The 23,939-nt window shown below is 36.2% G+C and overlaps 1 protein-coding gene across 3 annotated transcripts in view; it reads right to left on the reverse strand.

Annotated features, from left to right (window-relative positions):
• The window catches only part of LOC136265857 (uncharacterized), a 425,715-nt gene that overhangs the window by 88,703 nt on the left and 313,073 nt on the right, over positions 1-23,939 (reverse strand). For all 3 annotated transcript variants that reach the window (XM_066060794.1, XM_066060798.1, XM_066060806.1), the window contains exons 64-69: positions 22,596-22,642; positions 21,812-21,940; positions 19,919-20,203; positions 9,814-10,078; positions 9,111-9,157; positions 5,930-6,058 (exon numbers count right to left, since the gene is read on the reverse strand). In XM_066060794.1, coding sequence (XP_065916866.1) covers positions 5,930-6,058; positions 9,111-9,157; positions 9,814-10,078; positions 19,919-20,203; positions 21,812-21,940; positions 22,596-22,642 — 902 coding nt within the window. The remainder of the gene's footprint in view (positions 1-5,929; positions 6,059-9,110; positions 9,158-9,813; positions 10,079-19,918; positions 20,204-21,811; positions 21,941-22,595; positions 22,643-23,939) is intronic.

Genomic DNA, 23,939 nt, shown 5'->3' on the forward strand with positions numbered 1-23,939 from the left:
CTCTACAGGGAGATTTGTTTGCAGCTGAACTCTCTACATGATGGTTTCTTTGTAGCTGAACTCTCCACAAGGTAACTTCTTCTAGCTGATCTTTCTACAGGGTGATTTGTTGTAGCTGAACTCTCTACAAGGAAACTTCTTCTAGCTGATCTCTCTACAGGGAGATTTGTTTGTAGCTAAACTCTATACAGGTGATTTGTTTGCAGCTGAACTCTCTACATGATGGTTCTTTGTAGCTGAACTCTCTACAAGGTGACTTCTTCTAGCTGACCTTTCTACAGGGAGATTTGTTAGTAGCTGAACTCTCCACAGGTGATTTGTTTGTGGCTGAACTCTTTACATGATGGTTTCTTTGTAGCTGAATTCTCTACAAGGTAACTTCTTCTAGCTGATCTCTCTACAGAGAGATTTGTTTGTAGCTGAACTCTCTACAGGTAATTTGTTTGCACCTTAACTCTCTACATGATGGTTTCTTTGTAGCTGATCTCTCCACAAGGTAAATTCTTTTAGCTGATCTCTCTACAGGGAGATTTGTTTGTAGCTGAACTCTCTACATGATGGTTTCTTTGTAGCTGAACTCTCCACAAGGTAACTTCTTCTAGCTGATCCTTCTACAGGGTGATTTGTTTGTAGCTGAACTCTCTACAAGGAAACTTCTTCTAGCTGATCTCTCTACAGGGAGATTTGTTTGTAGCTAAACTCTATACAGGTGATTTGTTTGCAGCTGAACTCTCTACATGATGGTTCTTTGTAGCTGAACTCTCTACAAGGTGACTTCTTCTAGCTGACCTTTCTACAGGGAGATTTGTTTGTAGCTGAACTCTCCACAGGTGATTTGTTTGTGGCTGAACTCTTTACATGATGGTTTCTTTGTAGCTGAATTCTCTACAAGGTAACTTCTTCTAGCTGATCTCTCTACAGAGAGATTTGTTTGTAGCTGAACTCTCTACAGGTAATTTGTTTGCACCTTAACTCTCTACATGATGGTTTCTTTGTAGCTGATCTCTCCACAAGGTAAATTCTTTTAGCTGATCTCTCTACAGGGAGATTTGTTTGTAGCTGAACTCTCTACATGATGGTTTCTTTGTAGCTGAACTCTCCACAAGGTAACTTCTTCTAGCTGATCCTTCTACAGGGTGATTTGTTTGTAGCTGAACTCTCTACAAGGAAACTTCTTCTAGCTGATCTCTCTACAGGGAGATTTGTTTGTAGCTAAACTCTATACAGGTGATTTGTTTGCAGCTGAACTCTCTACATGATGGTTTCTTTGTAGCTGAACTCTCCACAAGGTAACTTCTTCTAGCTGATCCTTCTACAGGGTGATTTGTTTGTAGCTGAACTCTCTACAAGGAAACTTCTTCTAGCTGATCTCTCTACAGGGAGATTTGTTTGTAGCTAAACTCTATACAGGTGATTTGTTTGCAGCTGAACTCTCTACATGATGGTTCTTTGTAGCTGAACTCTCTACAAGGTGACTTCTTCTAGCTGACCTTTCTACAGGGAGATTTGTTTGTAGCTGAACTCTCTACAGGTGATTTGTTTGCAGCTGAACTCTTTACATGATGGTTTCTTCGTAGCTGAACTCTCTACAAGGAAACTTCTTCTAGCTGATCTCTCTACAGGGAGATTTGTTTGTAGCTGAACTCTATACAGGTGATTTGTTTGCAGCTGAACTCTCTACATGATGGTTCTTTGTAGCTGAACTCTCTACAAGGTGACTTCTTCTAGCTGACCTTTCTACAGGGAGATTTGTTTGTAGCTGAACTCTCTACAGGTGATTTGTTTGCAGCTGAACTCTCTACATGATGGTTTCTTTGTAGCTGAACTCTCTACAAGGTAACTGATGTCTCTACAAGGTCACTAGTTTGTAGCTGAACTCTCTACATGGTGGTTTCTTTGTAACTGAACTCTATACAGGGTGACTTCTTTTAGCTGATCTTTCTAGAGGGTGATTTGTTTGTAGCTGAACTCTCTACATGATGGTTTCTTTGTAGCTGAACTCTCTACAAGGTAACTTCTTCTAGCTGATCTCTATATGGGAGATTTGTTTGTATCTGACCTCTCTACAGGGTGGTTTTTTTTTGTAGCTGAACTTTCTACATACAAAGTGACTTGTTCTAGCTGGTCTCTCTACAGGATGACTTGTTTCTAGCTGATCTCTCTGCAGGGTGACTTGTTTCTAGCTGAAGTCTACCGGGTGATCTGTTCGTAGCTGAACTCTCTACAGGATGATTTGTTTACAGCTGAACTATCTACATGGTGGTTTCTTTGCAGCTGAATTCTCTACAAGGTGACTTCTTCTAGCTGAACTCTCTACAGGGTGATCTTCTCGTAGTTGAACTCTCTGCAGGGTGATTCGTTTGCAGCTGAACTTTCTACATGATGGTTTGTTCATAACTGAACACTCTACAAGGTAACCTCTTCTAGCTTATCTCTTTACAGGATAACTTGTTTCTAGCTGAACTCTCTACATGGTGATTTGTAGGTAGCTAAACTCTCTACAATTCGATTTGTTTGCAGCTGAACTCTCTACATGGTGGTTTCTTTGTAGCTGAACTCTCTACAAGGTAGCTTCTTCTAGCTGATCTCTCTACAGGATGACTTGTTTCTAGCTGAACTCTCTGCAGGGTGATCCTTTCGTAGCTGAACTCTCTACAGGTTGATTTGTTTGCAGCTGAAGTCTCTACATGATGGTTTGTTTGCAGCTGAACTCTCTACAAGGTAACTTCTTCTAGTTGATTTCTCTACAGGGTGACTTGTTTCTAGCTGATCTCTCTACAGGGTGATTTGTTTGTAGCTGAACTCTGTACAGTTTGATTTGTTTGCAGTTGAACTTTCTACATGGTTGTTTCTTTGTAGCTGAACTCTCTACAAGGTAACTTCTTCTAGCTAATCTCTCTACAGGATGACTTGTTTCTAGCTGAACTCTCGACAGGATGATCTGTTCATAGCTGAATTCTCTATATGGTAGTTTCTTTGTAGGTAAACTCTTTACAAGGTGACTTCTTCTAGCTGATCTCTCTATAGGGTGATTTGTTTGTAGCTGAACTATCTGCAGGGTGATTTGAACTCTCTACAAGGTGATGTTTTCTAGTTGATCTCTCTACTCAGTCTGGATGACTTGTTTCTAGCTGAACTCTCTACAGTGTGATCTATTAAGTTTCTACCTGATCTCTCTATAGAGTTATATCTTGTTTGTATAGCTGAACTCTTTTACATGGTGGTTTTTTGATTGGTTGCTGAACTCTCTCTCCACAGTGACTTGTTTGTACTACAGAGTGACTTGTTTGTAGCTGAACTCTCTACAGAGTGACTTACTTGTAGCTGAACATTGCATAAAGTAACTTGTTTGTAGCTGATCTAGATGAACTCTCTACTAGGTAGCTTTTTTTGTAGCTGAACCCTTTACGCAGTGACTTGTTTGTAGCTGAATTCTCTACAGAGTGACTTGTTGTAGCTGAACTCTCTACAAGGTGACTTGTTTATAGTTGAATTCTCTTCAGTGTGACTTATAATGTTCTGAATCTCTACAGCAACATATTTGTAGCTGAACTCTCTACAGGATGACTTGCTTGTAGCTGAATTGTCTATACGATTAACTGTTTGTAGCTGAACTCCCTACAGAATAACTTGCAATGCCAAAGAAATTCTATAATGGAGTAAGTTATAAACGTAGCTGAATGCTTTATTAGGGTGACTGTTCTATTAGAGTATCTCGATCTCGCATATGCTACACGTAGTTGGCTTTGGAATCATAGCTCAGTGGTTTGTAATCCGATTCTTCTGTACTACTGCAAGGACTTTCTATGATAATTATTCCAGCTACACACCGATTTTCAGCTCACTGTTCTAAGCGGTTTGGCTGGTAGGCGTGAAAACTAATAGTTTTTTTATTCATAAAAGTCGATCGCGTAATTGTGACATAGGTTGGGTTTTGTGTCATATCTCGATGGCCTTTAACTGGATTCCTTTCAAACCACAAAAAGGCACTCCTACGTTAGTTACTCCATCTACATAGCAATTTTCAGCTCATTCCTTCAAGCGGTTTATCCTGTGGGCGTGACAGACCTTCGACCTTATTTTACGCAAATAATCGGTCATAACTCCGTGAACGTTTATCGGATTCTTACCAAAGTTGGTACAGAGATTCGCCTTAATGAGCCCTTTAAGTGTGCCAAATTTCAGCCCGATTCAAGCACGCATACGTGTTTTATTGCGGATTTTGCAAAGTGTGCGAAAAGAAGTAGAAGAAGAAAAAAACGAAGAAAAAAAACCCAAACTTTGGCCGCTCGTATCTCGGAAATGGCTGGAGCGATTTTCTTCAAATTTGGTATGTAGACTCCCCTACCTCGCCGGCATTTCTGTAGCAACTTTGGTTTTAATAGGATAAGGAATCACGGAGCTAAAAAGGTGTGAAAATCGCGTTTACTTTCTTCCTGTAAATATACTCACGGTGTGGCGCGCCGGCTACTTGGGCCGCACGACACACTACCGTGTGTCTTGATACCCATGACTGAATTAGGGATTAAATGTTTACTAGTATATCTGCAGGTGTAGGCAACCTCCCTTGTTTCCCTACCTTTTCTATGATTCCTAATCAAGATTAAAATTCCTAAATTTTCCTTATACTTGTTTGTTTACTTTTCTTTTGTAATATTGCTATGATGGTGAAACCATGCATACAGTATGGTTTCACCATACTGTATGCATGGTTTGTAACCATGCATACAGTATCACATGCATACAGTATCACATTAAAAAGAGCACTACAGTATGAAACCATGCATACAGTATCACATTAAAAAGAAAGAAAGAATAGCACCAGAGTTAATGTTTTTGTCTGAACACATGCCCAGCTAACAATTACTTTCTTGATAGTGGCCATTTCTCTTCATTTTCAACTATGTTCAGCCCATTACACAGTACTACAAATGAAGAACAGTAGGAGAAGTACCTCTGCAATTAATCCAGTCACTACAAAAAATATAGACAAATTGTGCACCCTAACTATCAAGTACTGACTTGAAAGTGAAAGTAAGTGGCCATTACACTTTGCTTTCACCTACTTTCAGCCCGTTACACAGAGCTACAAATGAAGAACAGTATTAGAAATGCCTCTGCAATCAATGCAGTCACCACGAAAAATACGGACATTTACAAACGAGAAACCATCCATCTTGCTACTAAAATGATTCGACGCCTTAGGCTGTCAGCGAAAAGAAATGGGACACAGAGGAGGACAAAGATAAGTCTATAAAGCATGCATTTATACACTGTGATAAAAGGCACATCTTAGGACAAAGCAAAGTCAAACAGTGAAAAAAATCAAGCCCATAGCCATAGCCGTTATTGAGTTATGCTTGCACCAGGCAGGCATTTAGTCAGTCAGTACAAAATTCCATTGAATAAATTCTTTTTTTAGTTTTGGAAGCATTATTTTCGGGTTATACCGAAGGCACTTTTGGGTTTGGTTATACCTAACCAATGCTGCCAAGGTACCAGGATGGTATTGTGAAGCTGGTTTTTGGGTGATAATTTTGGACAGAAAAACCCAAAACCTTCATGAATCCTAATATACTGTACTGTACAGTACTACCATACTGTATGATAAATTAATATGCAAAAACCTTATCAGACATTGCAAAGTGTAAGTACAAATTAGAACTTTATTAGTTTTATTAAGGAACAATAAAAATTACTGAAACAATGGTGGTCAAATATTTGATCCCTATGGTTATACAAATGCTGTTGTTACACTGTATATAAATTTGCATTATGCAGTATGGCTGCAGGTGTATGTGATCACCCTTACATTTTATTGCTACAGTTCTTCCTAGACTTAAAAACTTAAAAATTCTAATTTATATTTCCCACTTTTTAGTCATAAACCACCACAAATTATCATATAGCGTCGGTGATATCAACATACATATGTTGTCCTGACAACTTGATTGTAAAACACAAAATCTTCAGACAATGTTATGGATGGTGAACTTCCTTCACCCACAGAAGGATAGGGTAAAACAGCATCACCACTGTCATTTCCAAAAGAGTAAAACTGTAAAATAAAATGATAAAAAATCACAACATTGCATCAAATTGTTGTGTTAGAAATGTACACAACTATACTAAGGAGTCTAGAAGTGCAACACGCAGTAATTCTTTGAAATAATCAGTACATAAAAAATAAGTGAAATTTTATGCTAAACACAGACCACAAGAATAATTATATGACTGTAATTACTAATACAGATCCAGCTGACATTTATTAATTTATGAACTTTTATTATGATCCATACTAGGGCTGAAACAGAAAGTATTTTTTACTATATGGATATCCTGAACAAAATCTTTCTGGATATTTTCAAATAGTGACATCATCACTTGCTTATAAAGACATAGTATATTAATTTTTTTTATCATGAACATGTTTGTTCACTAGTACCTTAGAACAGAAACAAATATAACATTCATATGAAAATTAAGGGTGTAGTAAGGTTAAATGTAGAAGCTATGTATCAAGGAAAATGTACCATAAAATTATCCTGAGTTCCAGATATTAAATTGTTATGTAAACAAAAACAGCCAAGCTGTGAAAAAGGGTACAGCCTCCAAAAAGTAGCCAGGGTGAAAGAATTCAAGGTGGTGGCCAAGAAATGGCTGTGATGGTAGGTTAATTGAAAAATTTTTAGTAACAACGGTTTTAGTCAATTTGGTCCAAACAAAATTTATATTAAATTCTCTTGTACTCCAAAGCCAATCTATGGCTGGCCTTGGAGCTTCTTTCATTTGTTTTTTTCTCTTTACTGCAGAAAGGAAGAAGAGATCAGAGCTGAATTTCTAGTATGATGATAACTCCAATATTTATGCATTTTAAAAACAATTACTGTAATTTTGTATCAAGACACACAATAGTGTGTCATGCGGCCAATAAAGCTGGCACATCACACCATGAGTATATTGACAGGAAGAAAGAATACAGCCTTTTCATGTGTGAATAGTTCCATGGCCCCTTCTCCAAAGCAGACTATTTTTGTATTATACCTGTTTTCCAGGTTGGGTAAGCCACACAGCACTTTTGATTTAGTTCGAAACAGCCATTTGCGAGATATGAACATTCAAAGTTTCGATTTAATTACTTTGTTTTTTTCTTCTTATGCTGTAATGAGGGATACTGAGGCTTCGGAGTATTTTTGCACACTTTGCAAAAATTGCTATAAAATTCAAATGTGTAACTGGATTGCCGCAATCTTTGGCACTAATGAAGAGCATATAAAGATGAATTCATGTACCAAATTTGCTGCATGATAACCTCTAGGAAAGAGATTATGCGATTTATGATAATTTTATCCACACAAAAACAGCCAAGCTGTAACAAAAATGGCGTAGCATTAAAAATCCTGGGATAAAACATAGCCATTGTTAAAATTTATTTGCATTAACATCATTCATTACCACCTTTTATTTCACAACTTTTTTCACCCAGGATTTTTAAGACCGCACCATTTTTCACAGCTTAGTTTTTTATGTGGATTTCATTTCTTTTACACTTATAAGGCTCCAAAGCCAGCCTATGGCTGACTTTGAGGTTTGTTTGTACTCACGTTAAATTTCTTCTTTTCTATACCGACACAATGATGATTATTGAAGACAGACTTATAAATGTATTGTACTGCATGCTTTACTTCAATATTTGGTAATATTATTCTATTACTCTAATTAAGTGCACATTATTTGAGGATTTCCAATAGAACATACTTAGAATGTTCTAGAGCAATCTAGTATTTCTATTGGTAGATCTATGAACTTACAAATCTTTACTTATAAGCAGATCTAAACTAGAATTTTCATTTATAAACTGAAGTGAGCAGCCAAAATAGCAGTGGTTAAGGATGTGGGTGTTAGGTATGGAGTTCCTTGTTTCGAACTCTGATATTTTAAGTTTTTTTTTTACATTTTTTGTGCACTTATTTTACCCCATGGTGACTGCTCTATTAGAGTATCTCGATCACGCAATTTTACACTTGTTTGGTCTCTGCTTTATAATTTGTAGCTGTAACCTATTGCTATTCAAACTACCAAAAGGCACTACTGTGATGATCTGCCAATTTTGCTATTCCCATACTTGGTTTACCCTGTAGCCGTGACAGAAGTAGGGCTGAGCAATTGTGACATTTTTCTACTTTCACGATTGTAGAATGCAACATATCACGATTATGATAACTATCACGATGTTATATCAGCATCATGCATGCACCACTTTGTATGAATTATTTAATACAAGGTGAAATCGTGTACAGCTTATGTTAAGGCCGTAGGTAGTTATACGTAGTTCAATACAAACAGTATAACATTATTAATAGTATCCTTAGAATTCAGTGGTTTCTAACAGGTAAGCTTTAAACTGCTTAGTAAGATTTATTTACATGATGAACTGTATCAGAAGTGTAGGCTTGTTTTCTGGATCACGTTCTTCCACAACAGCATGCACCACCATTCTGAATTAGATAATACACATTTGCATGTGATGTCACAACATCATGATTATTTATAATACATATCAACATCACGATGTTGGAAGACAATCACGATTAATCCCATAATCGGTATAATCTCCCAGCTCTAGACAAAAGTTTGATCTTTTTTTATGTGAATAAACATAACTCCTTGGATACATGATTGTATATACAGTGCAGTTGAACTTTCTACAAGGTACCTTGTTTGGACTTTGATCCCTCTAAAAGGTTAATTATTGTAGTTAAACTCTCTACAGGCTGACATGTTTGTATTGTTCGATTATTGGTCATAATTAAATGTACAGTCATTCGAAAACTTGTATTGATGTTCGACAATTGGCAAACTATAGGCCTGGCTCCTTTGATCATAGCATGATGTTGAAATGGATTACAGTTATGAAAATTGGTTTCCATATCAATGACAGATAGTTCTACTAAATACACCTAACTGGATGTTTCTACGTTGTTGTGGTGAGAAGTTATAAACGTTGTTCAAATTGCATTTGGTTTATCGTGACTTATGCTATTCAGTACAAATTGAATACATTTTAACAACAAAAATATTTGCATGACCAACAACTCCACATTACCCACCTCTGATACACATGTCACATTAGTTTGAGTCTCACAGGCATTGACAGCTGTAAAAGTTATACAAAAGTATAATACATCATAATTTGTAACATTATGTCTTACCAGTGATAAACACTTTTCAAATAGATAGGATTTTAATTTATGTTATAACTACTGTATTCATTTAACTTGGATTGGCTTTATAAAATAATTATCAATTTCATATTGTAGCAACATAGCTACTAGCTACAAACTATAATTTTTTTTGACATTGTATACATTTATCACTACAAAAATAATGTGTAGTAAGTGAGAATTAATTATACTGTTTAATTCTGTTGGGGATGAGTTAATCATGTCTTGGTTCCATCATTGTAGGATTAAGTATTATGTTTGTAGTGATAAATGTATACAATGTCAAAAAAAAATTATAGTTTGAAGCTAGTAGCTATGTAGCTACAATATGAAATTGTTTTCTGAAGTATAGCACTTTGCTCAAGCTTTGACCTATTATGCCAGTCCTTTACTCTTTGTGCTGTCAAAAAAATGACAGTTTGGCATTTCTGCTGCAAGCTTGCAAGTCCAAATTCATAAGGGTTTCTGGAGCCCCAGGAAACCAACCTTCTTATACCCCTGTGTATGATGCTATGTTGTGTGCACTAGTAGACTCACACAACCAAATGTATGCATACAATAGCCAAACAGGTGTAGGTATGGTACTTACGTTTCAAGTTGAATATCCATACTCCTGGTATGCCTACGTTACTGGTTTGTGTTATATTTATAATGCTAGGAGTTTGTGATCCAGGAATAGTATAAGAATTATAACCATCACCAGCATTAATTCCTGCTAGAGCTTCAGTCCCGCCAAGTCCATCATCTCCACCAGAGTTATCACCAGTAGTCCATTGTATTCTCCCATCAGCATATAGGAATATTACAAATGACTCAACTCCACTAGTGGCTAGTATGCACTGGAATGTGTTGGTCTAAACAAACCAACAAATTTTTACTACATGTGTACATGTATGTATGCGGTAGATAAGATAATCCATGCAAAAACAGCCAAGCTGTATAAAAAACATGCTACCTTCAAAAATCCTGGGTGGTGGCCAATAAATGGCTGCAATGATGTTGATGACAATAAATTTTTTTAATGCAAGCTATTATTAAAATTTATTATCATCCACATCATTGCAGCCATTTCATGGCCACCACCTTTGATTTCATAACTTTTTTCACCCAGGTTTTTTTGCCCTTTTTATACAGCTTGGCTGTTTTTGCATGGATTTCACATCTTTTTGTACTTTCAATATACAGTGGAACCTCAGTTATCCAGACCCCACTTATCTGAATTCTCGGTTAACTGAACCACGGAAATGACTGCTCTATTAGAGTTGTGACTGTTCTATTAGGGTAGTTGGAAATACTGATATTTTCAAAAATTTTCTTCATGCTATTTTAAGGTTATTTATGCACAGTTCCAGAGATATGGACTTTTCAGACTTATGGACCACCTCTGGTCCCAAGGAATTCGGATAACTGAAGTTCCACTGTATACCCAAAGCCAACCATAAATGAGCTTCTGAAGTTTAATTTGTTTTTACACAAATCATTGTTCTTATCTACAGATCCAATGAAGACGATATGATCAAACTAGATTACTTGGCCCCTAATGATTCTGTTCACAATTAAGAAAAGGATACTACAAGCTACTGATGACAAACATTGACTCGTATAAATTTTCCTTTTCCCCCTCTGTGATTAAACTTTGGAACCCCTTCCCCCCTACATAGTTAATTCCCCTTCCCTGGATAATTTTTGCAATAACTTAAGTACTGTAATTATATCTGTGCGTTATAATCATTAATTTTGTGATTTCTGCACAATAATAATAATAGTGCTCTACCAATACAGAATAATACCTACTTACTTATCTGATACTAAAGACTATTTGTAACTGGGCCTGCAAAAATAGGGCATGTGGGCACATGATTTTTGCCTACTTTTTCAAATTTTCATTACTCATAACTTTTGTACCATTATGTTATGGCAATGCAATTTTCAGCTCATAGTTAGCAGTTAGTTGGCTTTATGATGCAAGTTACAGAATGCAAATATTCTGTTCCAATACTGAGATATTGCCTGTTAGGTGATGGGTGGTAGTTTGTGCCCACATGCCCCGTTTTCGCAGCCCCGGTCACATTTATAGCTACTGATATTTAATTAAATAAATTAAATTTGTACTGAGCAGTCAGCCCTTAGACTATTGGTATGCTACGGAAAAAGAGTTACAATACTCTCATAATAATACACAAACCAATTATCTAATTACAAGTGCAATAATGTGATTACAAAAGTGATGCAGAAATTAAGATATAATTAAATTTTTATGCTTGCTTGTTCATGGCTATATAAAGTTGTAATACACATGTAGTGCCTATATTGTTTTGCAATAGTATTTTATAACAAAGTAAATTCTTTCCAAGCTAATTAGGTATAGCTAGTATTTGTCAATTAAGATTTTGTAGTGACTGTTCTATTAGAGTATCTCGATTATACATGCAAAATGTGATAAGATGCAGTTGCTCAATTTTTACAAAACAATCCTGCAAATAAAATACAACTCGCAGCCTGCTGTCAAACGTTTTATTAGCATAGCACTTATTATGATGATTATGATGATGACGATTGGCACGAGTAGGTCTTAATAGTAGTGTACTAGCTATACTCCACCCTGATCTGTACCAAAATTATCATCGACTTTGATTCAATGAAATACTAGAGAAGTTGTAATAGTACAGTATTACAGAGTTTATTTAAACGAAGTTGCTATTGTTCCGGCAGCCGGAAATATTTTGTCAGTGCTATTGTTCCGGCAGTCCACTAGATTTCTCACTATCAAGCACACTAGTTGTACGAGTATTCAACTTTAGGGCACACGTCTAGTAGGTTGCCCCGAGTATTCGACTTTAGGGAATGCGTCTAGTAGGTTGCCCCGAGCATTCAACTTTAGGGAACGCGTCTAGTAGGTTGCCCCGAGCATTCAACTTTAGGGGACGCAAAAAGTAGTTATAGTGAGGGGGTTAGGGTCGGGTTCAGCTTTAGTTTCTTCTTCACCTTCAATATCTATTATATAGAAGTTACTCCACTTGGAGACATATAAGGTAGAAACTAAGAGATTTGGGTTGCTGGGAGCCATGTAGCATAATGGGTAGGACTCTGGGCTCAAGCACTGGAGGTCCCGGGTTCGATTCCCGCTCAGGGCATTTTGTGTTTTTTTTCCGTTTGAGGACCTTTTTGTCTAAGTTGTATTTTTATTCACGTGACTGCCGGAACAATAGCAACAGCCTTATTTAATTTACTTTTGTAATGCTCTAATAGAGCGCACATTTTTTTTTTGAGGATTTCTAATAGAACGTGCATATATATAGTTCTAGAACACTCTAGATTTTCCATTGGTAACCATATGAAATTCTCACTATTGAGTAGATTTTAGCTAGAATTTTCATTTATAAAGTAGAAATTAAGTGAGATGATCTGCCGTGACAGAAAAGGCTCAGTGGTTAAGGATTTGGGTGTTCAGTGTGGAGGTCCCTGGTTCGAATGCTGGTCAGTAACTTTTTTCGACATTTTTTTGTGTACCTTTTTTACCCTGTGGTAACTGTTATATTAAAGTATTTTGACCCTACCATTTACCGTTGTTTGGTTTTTGTCTTGTAACTCTATAGCTGTCAATGCGATTTCTTTTAAACCATAAAAGGTTCGAGCTATGATGGTTAACCTATATGCATACTGATTTTTTAAAGTTATTCTCTAAGCAGTTTACTCTGTAGGCATGACAACAAGCTGGCCTTTTAATGCAAATAATCGTCCATAGCTCTACTACTATTAATCAGATTTGCACTAAACTTGGTATGTGATTGTGCCAAAATATATTCTTCAAGTGAACCAAAGCTGAAGGCAATCAACCTATACATTTGCATTTCATAATGGTTTTTGTAAAGTGTGCGATAAGAAGAATCTAAGCCTCTGAGCCCCCTAAACGAAGAAGAAAAAAAGAAATTAAGCCAGATTTTGAAGGCTTACATTTCATGACTGTGTTAGGCACTCTTGCTCAAATTTGATATGTGGGGTGCTGAAGGTGGAGGGCGTTTGCAGTATAAAAATGATTCCAATTCAGGAAGGGAGCACAGAGCTGAAAATTGCGTTCATATGATAGTCGGTGTCGATATACTTTACATAAACTTCTGAGAATATTATTTGGTTGCTGTACTGAACTCATCCGACCCAATTTGCACACTTTCAGGGTCTTCAACATTATCAACTAATTCCTTCGGTTACTGATAGTGTTTTGCCAGAGATGAATGTAATACCATCCTCTCAGTCATTCATGAACTACACACCTGCTACAACAATGACTATCATCAAACTGTGTCTCCAGTGGCTACCAGTTGCCACTCCTCCCTGTCTACCCTTTATCCACTCCTCTCCATCCCTCCATGCCCATTGTCCCACTTACCACCCACTTGACTTTATATAGCTTAATGTTTTAGTCTATTGTTATGTTGTTTTGTACAAATCAAATGTCTTGCAAGTAATACTTTGTACCAGACCAGATCAAAGTCTGCTGGAAATCCTGTATCCTCAGACAAATTTCATGCATTCTGGGACACCTGCGAGTATTCCCACATCAAATACTTTGATGACTTACTACCAACACCATCAGTTAAGGCTATTCATTGGCTATCAACAGAGCCATAGTTTATTTCTTTCACATCTACAGGTGGTTGTGGTTGGAACAATGCGGGTGTTTCACCACCTCTAATCTCAGACAGGAGCTAATCAGCTTGTTCTTGTAAACTACAAACTGAATCATATAAAAATTGATGTGGAAATACTTCACATAAAGCCTAACTAAAACTCCAAATTTGAGCCCAAAATCTTTTTTGGTCATCTTGCTAGAGTGGATTAAAGTAGCAATTCGCATTCTCTGCCAAACACCATTCATTCGTGTACAATGGCCAGTATTTCCTACACCAAATAATTTAGCCTCTCGCTAACAAGACCATCTATCAGAGGTATTCATAGGCAATAAACAAAGCCATAGTTTATTTCTTTCCATCATGTTTATTGATAGTTGTGATCGAAAATGTTTGGGTATGAAACCATAAATAATTCTTGGACACATTGTTTCTACGGTGTTTCATTAATTCTTGGCTGCAGATTTTCTGGTGGCTTAAAAAGATGATACTTCATGCCATTTCAACAACTTCAAGTATTTCCTGGGACTATATTGCAATTAATTTTGGGTCTGTTCTTGGTTTACAATATTGTAGTCATATTGCATGGAAGCCATGGATTAGCTACATGTACTTCATGAGTTTAAAGGTTTTGTTATAAGTGAGCTTATAATGGATATTAGTCTAGAGATCAAAAAACACATGTGGAAACACATTTAATTCCATGGATTTGCTTGAAAATTACAATACATCTTCATGGTCTGTATTAACCATTTAATGGGAGGTAACTATACAGTTAGCTATACCACAAGGAGTTAGAATATGCCAAGTTGCTATACACTAAATATTTCATAAAATAGCATAGTAAATCACCACTTTGGGCCACTAGAAATGGTGGAAGCCAAGAATGGACAGAAGCAACATGTCCAAGAATAGAGATTGTGACATGTCTGCATAATTTAGATTACAGCTACCCTAAAATGTAATGGAAAGTAATAAACTATGGCTGTGCTGATAGCTAATGAACAGCTCTAACAGATGGTGTTGGTTAGGTGATTTGGAGTAGGAAATACTGTTCATTATATAACAATATTAGTTTGTCCAAGAATAAAATTTTTGAGTTGCAACTTTAACCCACCCTAGCAAAGCAATCATAAAAGAATTCTGGCTTAAATTTGAAATTTCAGTTATGCTTTATGTGAAGTATTTCCACACCAAGTTTCATATGATTCGGTTTAGTAGTTTACGAGAACGAGCTGATTAACTCCAGTCCAAGATTAGAGGTGGTGACACATACCCACATATTTCCGATCACTGCTACCTACAAATGAGATGGAAAGAAATAAACTATGGCTCTGTTGATAGCCAATGAAAACCCTGAGTGATGGTGCTGGTAGTAAGTATTTGAGGTAGCATTACTGGCGGATGTTTGAGAATACATAAAATTTGTCCAAGAATACAGGATTTTGAGCAGTGAGCCTAGTACAACAACCAAACAAAATTTTAGGCTCAAACTTGGAAGTCTAGTTGGGCTTTATGTAAAGTATACCCACACTAATTTGTATTATGATTCCATTCAGCAGTTTACAAGAATGAGTGTCTGAGAGTACATGGTGTCCAAGAATATATAGCTTACTCCATGGGTTATTTGATTTGCACATCATGGTAATTAAATCTCACTACCAGATGCTGGAGAGTTCCACGGCTTAACAGTGGACAGCATCATCAGAGGGTATCAAGACACACGATAGTGTGTCGTGCAGCCCAAGAAGCCGGCGCGCCACACCGTGAGTATATTCACAGGAAGAAAGAAAATGCAATTTTCACACCTATGTAGCTCTGTGATCCCTTATCCGATTGGAAACAAAATTGCTACAGACGTGCCGGCCAGTTATGGGAGTATACATACCAAAGTTGAAGAATTGAGATAAAGAACATGGAGATATGACACAAAACCCAACCTGTGTCAAAATTACGCGATCGATTTTTATGAATAAAAAAAACTATTAGTTTTCACATCTACCAGGCAAACCGCTTAGAGCAATGAGCTGAAAATCAGTATGTAGCTGGAATAATCATCATAGAAAGTCCTTGCAGTAGTACAGAAGAATCGGATTACAAACCACTGAGTTATGATTCGAAAGGCAACTACGTGTAGCAAATGCGAGATCAGAACAGTCACCCTAATAGAGCATTCAGCTACGTTTATAACATACTCCATTATAGAATTATATTACATTGCAAGATATTCTGTACGGAATTCAGCTATACAAACAGTTAATCTGATAGACAATTCAGCTACATGCAAGTCACCCTGTAGAGAGTTCATCTAGAAACAAGTCACCCTAGAAGAAGTCATCTTGTAGAGAGTTCAGTTACAAAGAAACCATCATGTAGAGAGTTCAGATGCAAAAAATCACCCTGTAGAGAGTTCAGCTACGAATAGATCACCCTGTAGAGAGTTCAGCTACAAACAAATCATCCTGTAGAGAGTTCAGCTACAAAGATACCACCATGTAGAGAGTTCAGCTGCAAACAAATCACCCTATAGAGAGTTCAGCTACGAACAGATCACCCTGTAGAGAGTTCAGCTACAAACAAATCACCCTATAGAGAGTTCAGCTACGAACAGATCACCCTGTAGAGAGTTCAGCTACAAACAAATCACCCTGTAGAGAGTTCAGTTACAAAGAAACCACCATGTAGAGAGTTCAGCTGCAAACAAATCACCCTGTAGAGAAGATCAGCTAGAAGAAATCACCTTGTAGAGAGTTCAGCTACAAAGAAACCATCATGTAGAGAGTTCAGTTGCAAACAAATCACCCTGTAGAGAACTAAGCTACAAACAAATCGCCCTGTAGAAAGATCAGCTAGAAGAAGTTACCTTATAGGGAGTTCAGCTACGAACAGATCACCCTGTAGAGAGTTCAGCTGCAAACAAATCACCTGTAGAGAGTTCAGCTACAAACAAATCGCCTTGTAGAAAGATCAGCTAGAAGAAGTTACCTTATAGGGAGTTCAGCTACGAACAGATCACCCTGTAGAGAGTTCAGCTACAAACAAATCACCCTGTAGAGAGTTCAGCTACAAAGAAACCACCATGTAGAGAGTTCAGCTGCAAACAGATCACCCTGTAGAGAGTTCAGCTACGAACAGATCACCCTGTAGAGAGTTCAGTTACAAAGAAACCACCATGTAGAGAGTTCAGCTGCAAACAAACAGTTCAGCTACAAACAAATTACCCTGTAGAAAAGTCAACTAGAAGAAGTCACCTTGTAGAGAGTTCAGCTACTAACTAGTGACCCTGTAGAGACAACAGCTAGAAGACGTTACCTTGTAGAGAGTTCAGCTACAAAAAAATCATCCTGTAGAGAGATCAGCCAGAAGGACTCACCTTGTAGTCTAAGAGTGTTCAGTTACAAAGAAACCATGCACCATGTAGAGTTCTGTAATAAATATATGTATTATATATATATATATATATATATATATATAATTTCTACATGTATTGATAAAATCAGAAATATGTAAAGTATTCATCTGCTTCATCTTTTCTTCTTCCTGTGGAAAAGAAAAAAGAAAGGTTAAAAAAGCCCCAAAGCTGGCCATAGGCCGGCTTTGGGGTATACAAATACAATAAGAAGTGAAATTTAATCCAAAACAGCTAAGCTTTAAAAAAAGAGTGTGGCCCTCAAAAAGGCTATGGTGAAAAAAGATGTGAAATCCAAGATGGCGGCCAAGAAATGGCTGTGATGGTAGGTTAATGGTAAAATTTTAATAATGACAATTCAGGTGAATTTTGTGCCAAGACCAAGCAGCACCAAAATTCACCTGATTTGTTGTTATTAAAATTTTTACCATTAACCTAGCTATTTCTTGGCCGCCACCTTGGATTTCACATCTTTTTTCACCATAGCCTTTTTGAGGGCCGCACTCTTTTTTTTACAGCTTAGCTGTTTTGGATTAGATAAGGATATCTGGATTCCAGTTATTGAAGAGATTTTATTTTGTTAGATCTGTGAATGGGAACTAATGAGGAAGATTGTTTTGTGGTAGCCATGATATCACACAAAGAATGATATTGTTGGACACATTCCCCAAAAAATTTCATACTTGGTACTTCATCCAGCATCAAGGTAGCATATTGTGTGAGATCACTGGTAACCGTCAGTACTCAAGAGATCTTTGTCAACTAGTACTCCAGGTGCCAAAAAATTTGTGTGCTTATAAGTAGAAATTTGTCTTGCTTACTGAAATTTGGAGCATATTGTGTACAATACACAGGGAGTGCCGAACATTTAGAGATGCCAACATTTTAGGGAATCTACGGTAATGAAGCAGTCAGATACTCTATCTGATAATACAGCAGTTGTTTACTCAAATAAAGCATTTAGATGCATTTTCGATAAAATTTAATCACACCTGTTACAAAATGTAATCTCAGAAAGTTAATTTTTCAAACATTTTCGGTGGGGAAAATTTCCTAGGACCCTTAGAAAATGCATGCTCCACATGCTGAGTGAGCTTTAACATTGTACAAATTCTATCAACCAGTCACCACTTTTCTTAGTCACCACTTTTCTTAGCCCCATTACTTTAAAGTTTATTGCTAAGTCTGTATACATTGCCTTTATACCATATAATAAGTACTAGGAATTTTATGCTCCAAAGAAATAAAAGGTAGTGAAACAAGGGAGGTTGCCTACACCTACAAATAAACTAGTGGACATTTAATCCCTAATTCTGTCATGGGACTCCTAATTTTTCATTTCACCTGTTTGTTCATCTTTTTTTTTTTTACTTTTCATAATTATGACTGGTGAACTCACACATACTGCATCAAAAGTAAGAAGGGCTATATCATGCCTGTAGCCTTAGCTGTTAATTATTGAGCTCTGCTTGTCTGAAGGAATCATGCAGTTAGTCAGTAAGTAAAATACTCCACAGAATAAAAATATCAAATTTTTATAGCAACTTATATTATCGGAAGCGCATTTTTTTGACAAATTGAGTTTTGATTCTACCTAAACAATACAGTACAGTATACTTATACAAAATGCCAGCATAAGTTTGTGTCTTATGAAATGTCTCTTCTTCCAAAATTATGCTAGTATTATCACTGCATCTATACAGATAGTGCACATTAATCTACCCTGTACTGTATTTGTAAAAAGTGTATAATTTTCTTGTGGTAGTACACCTTAACACTAGAACTAAAATATGAAGGTGTTAATGAAAAACTTAACTAGAGAAATATAACTAGAGACATACATGTATGTGATCAAGTCTGGGAAAACCAGTCTTATTTCCTGTTTACAAGAACTAAGAAATGCCAGTTTTAACTATTTAGTTTGCTGTAGCTCACTGATAGTCTAAGCTACATGTACCAAATTTTCACACGTTTTACACAAATTCCTTACCTTCCAGAGCATCTACTGCACAAGTAGCCAACAGCTAAATTTCAGATAGTTTAACTGATGTTGACTCTATCAGGCAAGTTCCAAAAGGGGTGAGTGGCAGGGACCAGAGGATAGCATGGAGTAAGGCATAGGGATTTATTAGGCCAAGTTATGGGCCATTCAGGTTTCAAAACTGCCTAAAAGTAAAAGGAAATTTACAGCACAGGTTTTTTTTCAACACCACAAAGCTGTGCAGCCACATACAGCAATCCCCAGTCTGACCAGAGCTCTATTACGGCCCCAGTCTACATATACGGATTGCCACTGTGCTTGGTAAAAGCATGCAGCTAGCAAAAACAGACCACTTAAGTCTAGCTGATTTCAATACAGTAACAGTAGTTTATTCACATAACTTTGTGTTCTTTGTGAAAAATGAAATCTGCTGTCACAGGCAATAAGACTGGTTTTCCCAAATCCAGTCATAATTATCAACAAAAGTTAAACATATGTACCAGGAGCAGAACCAGAGGTACACAAGGAGCAAGTGCATCACACACCCCAGAAGCATAGAATACACATTATATCTAGGTCATTTTTTAAAGTAACTCAACAGTTCATTGTGTGACATTCAGGGAAGACACAGTCTCTTGTCAATCCCTGAATCTGCTCTTGCACACTACACAATTACCTTATCAATTCCATTATTATAATAACCAACTCTGTCCCATGTGGCTATTAACAAGTTAGAGATTGTGTTATTAAGAGATGTTGGAAAAGCTGCTCCTATTTCACTGGTTGCTCTAGCAAGGAGATTAGGATCAGTGGTTTGACGATAGTAAATATTTCCAGTTCCTCTGGTGTCAACATCAGCCCAGTATGGTGCAATGATCTTATCTGTTCCATCCAGTGGTAATGACATAGGAGTACAAACATTATAATGACTGCCAAAACTGATAACTCCATTATCATGGATCTGTGACAACATGCACATGTACAGTAATACCAAATTGTATACAGTAGATCATAGAGGTTTGCGCTTTCCCACCAAATCAGAAACAATTGACTAGCCAATATACCTTATGACTATTGTCATTGTTAGACATATCTTTGGTTACATATGTACATGCCCTTTCGTATACTGCAAATGGTACAATCAAGAGTTCATAATAAAAGTAAGGGTGAGTATCCAGCTTCCAATATAGCCTATACAAAATCACTGTGTTAAGCTCCGTCAAGTTTATCTTTGATCAAATCAATACTTCTTATGGTGATAGGGAACTGTTCATTGGTTCTTATTAGTGTTGATAAAGTTATTAATTTTGTGAGCAGGCTTAATGTGTTGCTTAACTCAGTGATTTTCCTGGATGTATTCCAGATAGATACTCTCTACCTTACTTGTATTATGAACTCATCATACAATGCATGCATTTTTTTTATGTTTTGTTGTACACGCACATGTAGAAGGTGTACAGTTATTGCATCGCGCACATACAGTACTCTTGCCTTTCACTGTGTCCCATTTCCTTGCCAATGAGTTAAAGCATCAAAAGATTTTTTTTTGCTCTTAAGTAAAACTAAAACGGAAATTGCTCATAATTTTTTACACTACATTTCTTACAATTGAAGTCAGCAGAGTATAATAACTACAAACATGCTTCAGGTATTATTTTGCATATACACAACAGCTACTGGCTGAACACAGTAAAATCTGACATGAATGGCTGTTTCACTTGCAAGTATGACATAAATTGAGGTGTACACATTTGTGACCAGATTTGCAAAAAGGCAACTTTTCATACACAAAAGTTGACCCATTGTTTTCATTTTGAAGTTTCATAACTTTTGTATCATTGCATATAATTGCCAAAATTTTCCATGAGTACAGCTAAAGTATCTGGCTACAGTTTGAAACTAAGAGCAAGTTAATCAGTATAAGGAGTCAAGTGTTACATTATTTTGTTTGCTGGTATGTAAAATGTGTGGAAAAGGTACCTTATCGCAAATCTGGTCACATTTGTCAATTGAGCAAAAGGCCTAATATTCTGGTGCCATTATTCTGTTCTTTATTAATTATAGATTGATATGCAATAACATTCACAAACATTTTCAAGAATTACAACTTTATTCTTTATTAAGGATCACCGAAATAAAAAGTACTAAAACAATGATGGCCAAATATTTGATCACTGCTTCAGTCATACGTAGCTATACAAAATTGTATGTGCTATGTATTGCACTTGTATGTCACCACCCTTGTTTTAGTACATTTCTGACTGGGCATGCAAAAATAGGGCACATGATTTTTGCCTACTTTTTCAAAATTTCATAACTTACAACGTTTTGTACCATTATTCTATGAAAATGGAATTTTTACCTCTCTGTAAGCATTTAATTGGCTTCATGATGCAAGTTACAGAATGCAAATATTCTGTTCCAGTACTGAGATATGACCTGTAGCATGACGGGGTGTAGTTTGTGCCCACATACCCTGTTTTCGCAGGCCAGATCACATTTTATTACTACAGTCTTATTCATATTTCCCACGTTTTAACAATCATTAATGTCAGTGATATCAACATACATATGTTGTCCTGACAACTTGATTGAAAAAAACAAAATCTTCAGACAATGTTATGGACGGTGAAGTTCCTTGACTGTCAGAAGGATAGGGTAAGACAGCATCACCACTATCATTTCCAAAAGGATAAAACTGTAAAATATAATGACAAAACAAATCACAACATTACATCAAATTGTAATGTTAGAAATGCACACAATTATATTAAGGAGTCAGGGGCATATTTGAGAATTTTGAAAAGGGGTTTCCACTATATTAGAGTTTTTTTTTATATTACCTGACTGCTATATTAGAGTATCTTGATCTTTTCATCAAAATCATAATTCAGAACAATGCTATAAGTGTTGCTATATTGTTAGAAACTATTACTTAACTAAGATAAAAGTTTAAAATGTGTCCTGTTCCATGGTAGATTCCAGATTCTAGAAACCTGAAGTTTCAATTTCTTAATGTTTCAAGTAGTGTGTAAAATCAAAAAGGGTTTCCTGAAACCCCTGGAGACCCCCTTGGTACACCCCTGGGAGTCTAGAAATGCAACACGCACTATAGTACATAAGTGTATGATAATTTAATTATTTGAAATACATTCAGTACATATAAAATAATTGCCAAACACAGGCCATAAGCCTGTAAGTACTAATACAGATAAAGCTGTCAATTATTTATGTTCTTTTATTATTATGATGCATACAGAGATCAAACTTTATATTTTTTTATACATTAAAATACATTTTAACAACAAAAATCTTCGCATCATAAATAACTTTCTCATTACAACATTACCTACCTCTGATACACACGTCACATTATTTTGAGTATCACAGGCATTGACAGCTGTAAAATTACACAAAGGTACACAAAATCAAACATTTATAACAACATTGTGCATCACATTACATTGCATATAAACAAATGCATAATATATCTTACCAGTGATAAACATATAGCAAAACTTAATAGTTTCTTTTTTTTAATATTTACTGCTGTATTCATTAAACTTTGCTTGACTTTTCAAATTAAAGGAGGTAAGAAAATCATAGCTACATATTAGCTACTGACTTTAAGAAAACTTGACACTGTATATGCTAATTATTTCACAACAAAATATAATAATTTGCAGTAACCTAATTAAAATTCATTATTTTATCCTGTTTGAATTGTGTTAGGGATCAGTAAATCATGTCTTGGCTCCATCATTGTATTTATTAACCTACAGATGTATTTGACGTGTTTGACTGTAGTAATTTGATGTGTTTTTGCTTTCAGTTTTCTGAAGTAAAATTTATGGAAATAAGCGGGATACTTTACCCGCTTCTGCAAGAGCCATATCAGAGTGACAGCTTGTGTTTTACAGCTTTGCTTGTGTTTTGTTCTATTATGCCAGACATTTGTTAATTAGTTTAAATTTGTCATCCTGTTATTCCAAAAACTACTTCGGCAAGATTTTCACATCCTTACTTTCTATTTCATACTTTCTCCAATAACTTGTCCATTGCAAACAATAATACTGTAATTCCTAATTTGTCAATTGCTTATGCTTTTAGAAAAAACTATTTGTAGACATGTTTATACAGGTTCATAGCTTGTAAAACAGGGGTAATTCTATTCTTGTAACAAAATCATGTTCAGTTGGATTGGGGGCATAGACAGGATTTCTTTCACAAGTGGTTTCCAGATTTAGTAGTTTAGTATAGTTGGTAGGTGTTCACCTGAGCCCCCATCAAATATAGTAATATCAAAGAGGTGAACATGTGTTCACTTCCAATGGTTTTGTACAGGAATTAACATGTTTTCATGTCATAAACATATTTGCGTGCCTGAATTGTCCATACTAAATGTGTGGAATATTTTAAAGCCTCATAACTCACTTGTTCTTGCCTTTATCAAAGCACTTTTTTGATTACCAGTTCCAGTGTTTAAGGGCTTCACAGTGCTACTAAATGTTTGGGCAGCTGGCCCATGTAACAAGAGTTATTAACAAGAAATGAGGGCTCAGGTGAACGCGAACAGACTATAGTTAGTTGGAGATGCAAATGTTTAGGAGTGCACCCCCATATGTTGACAGATTATGAACATTTATGATTACAAAAATGATGTAAGGATTTCGATAAATGCTTTACAACACTGATTT

Source organism: Dysidea avara, chromosome 1, assembly GCF_963678975.1.
Source record: "Dysidea avara chromosome 1, odDysAvar1.4, whole genome shotgun sequence".
Classification (NCBI taxonomy): Eukaryota; Metazoa; Porifera; class Demospongiae; order Dictyoceratida; family Dysideidae; genus Dysidea; species Dysidea avara.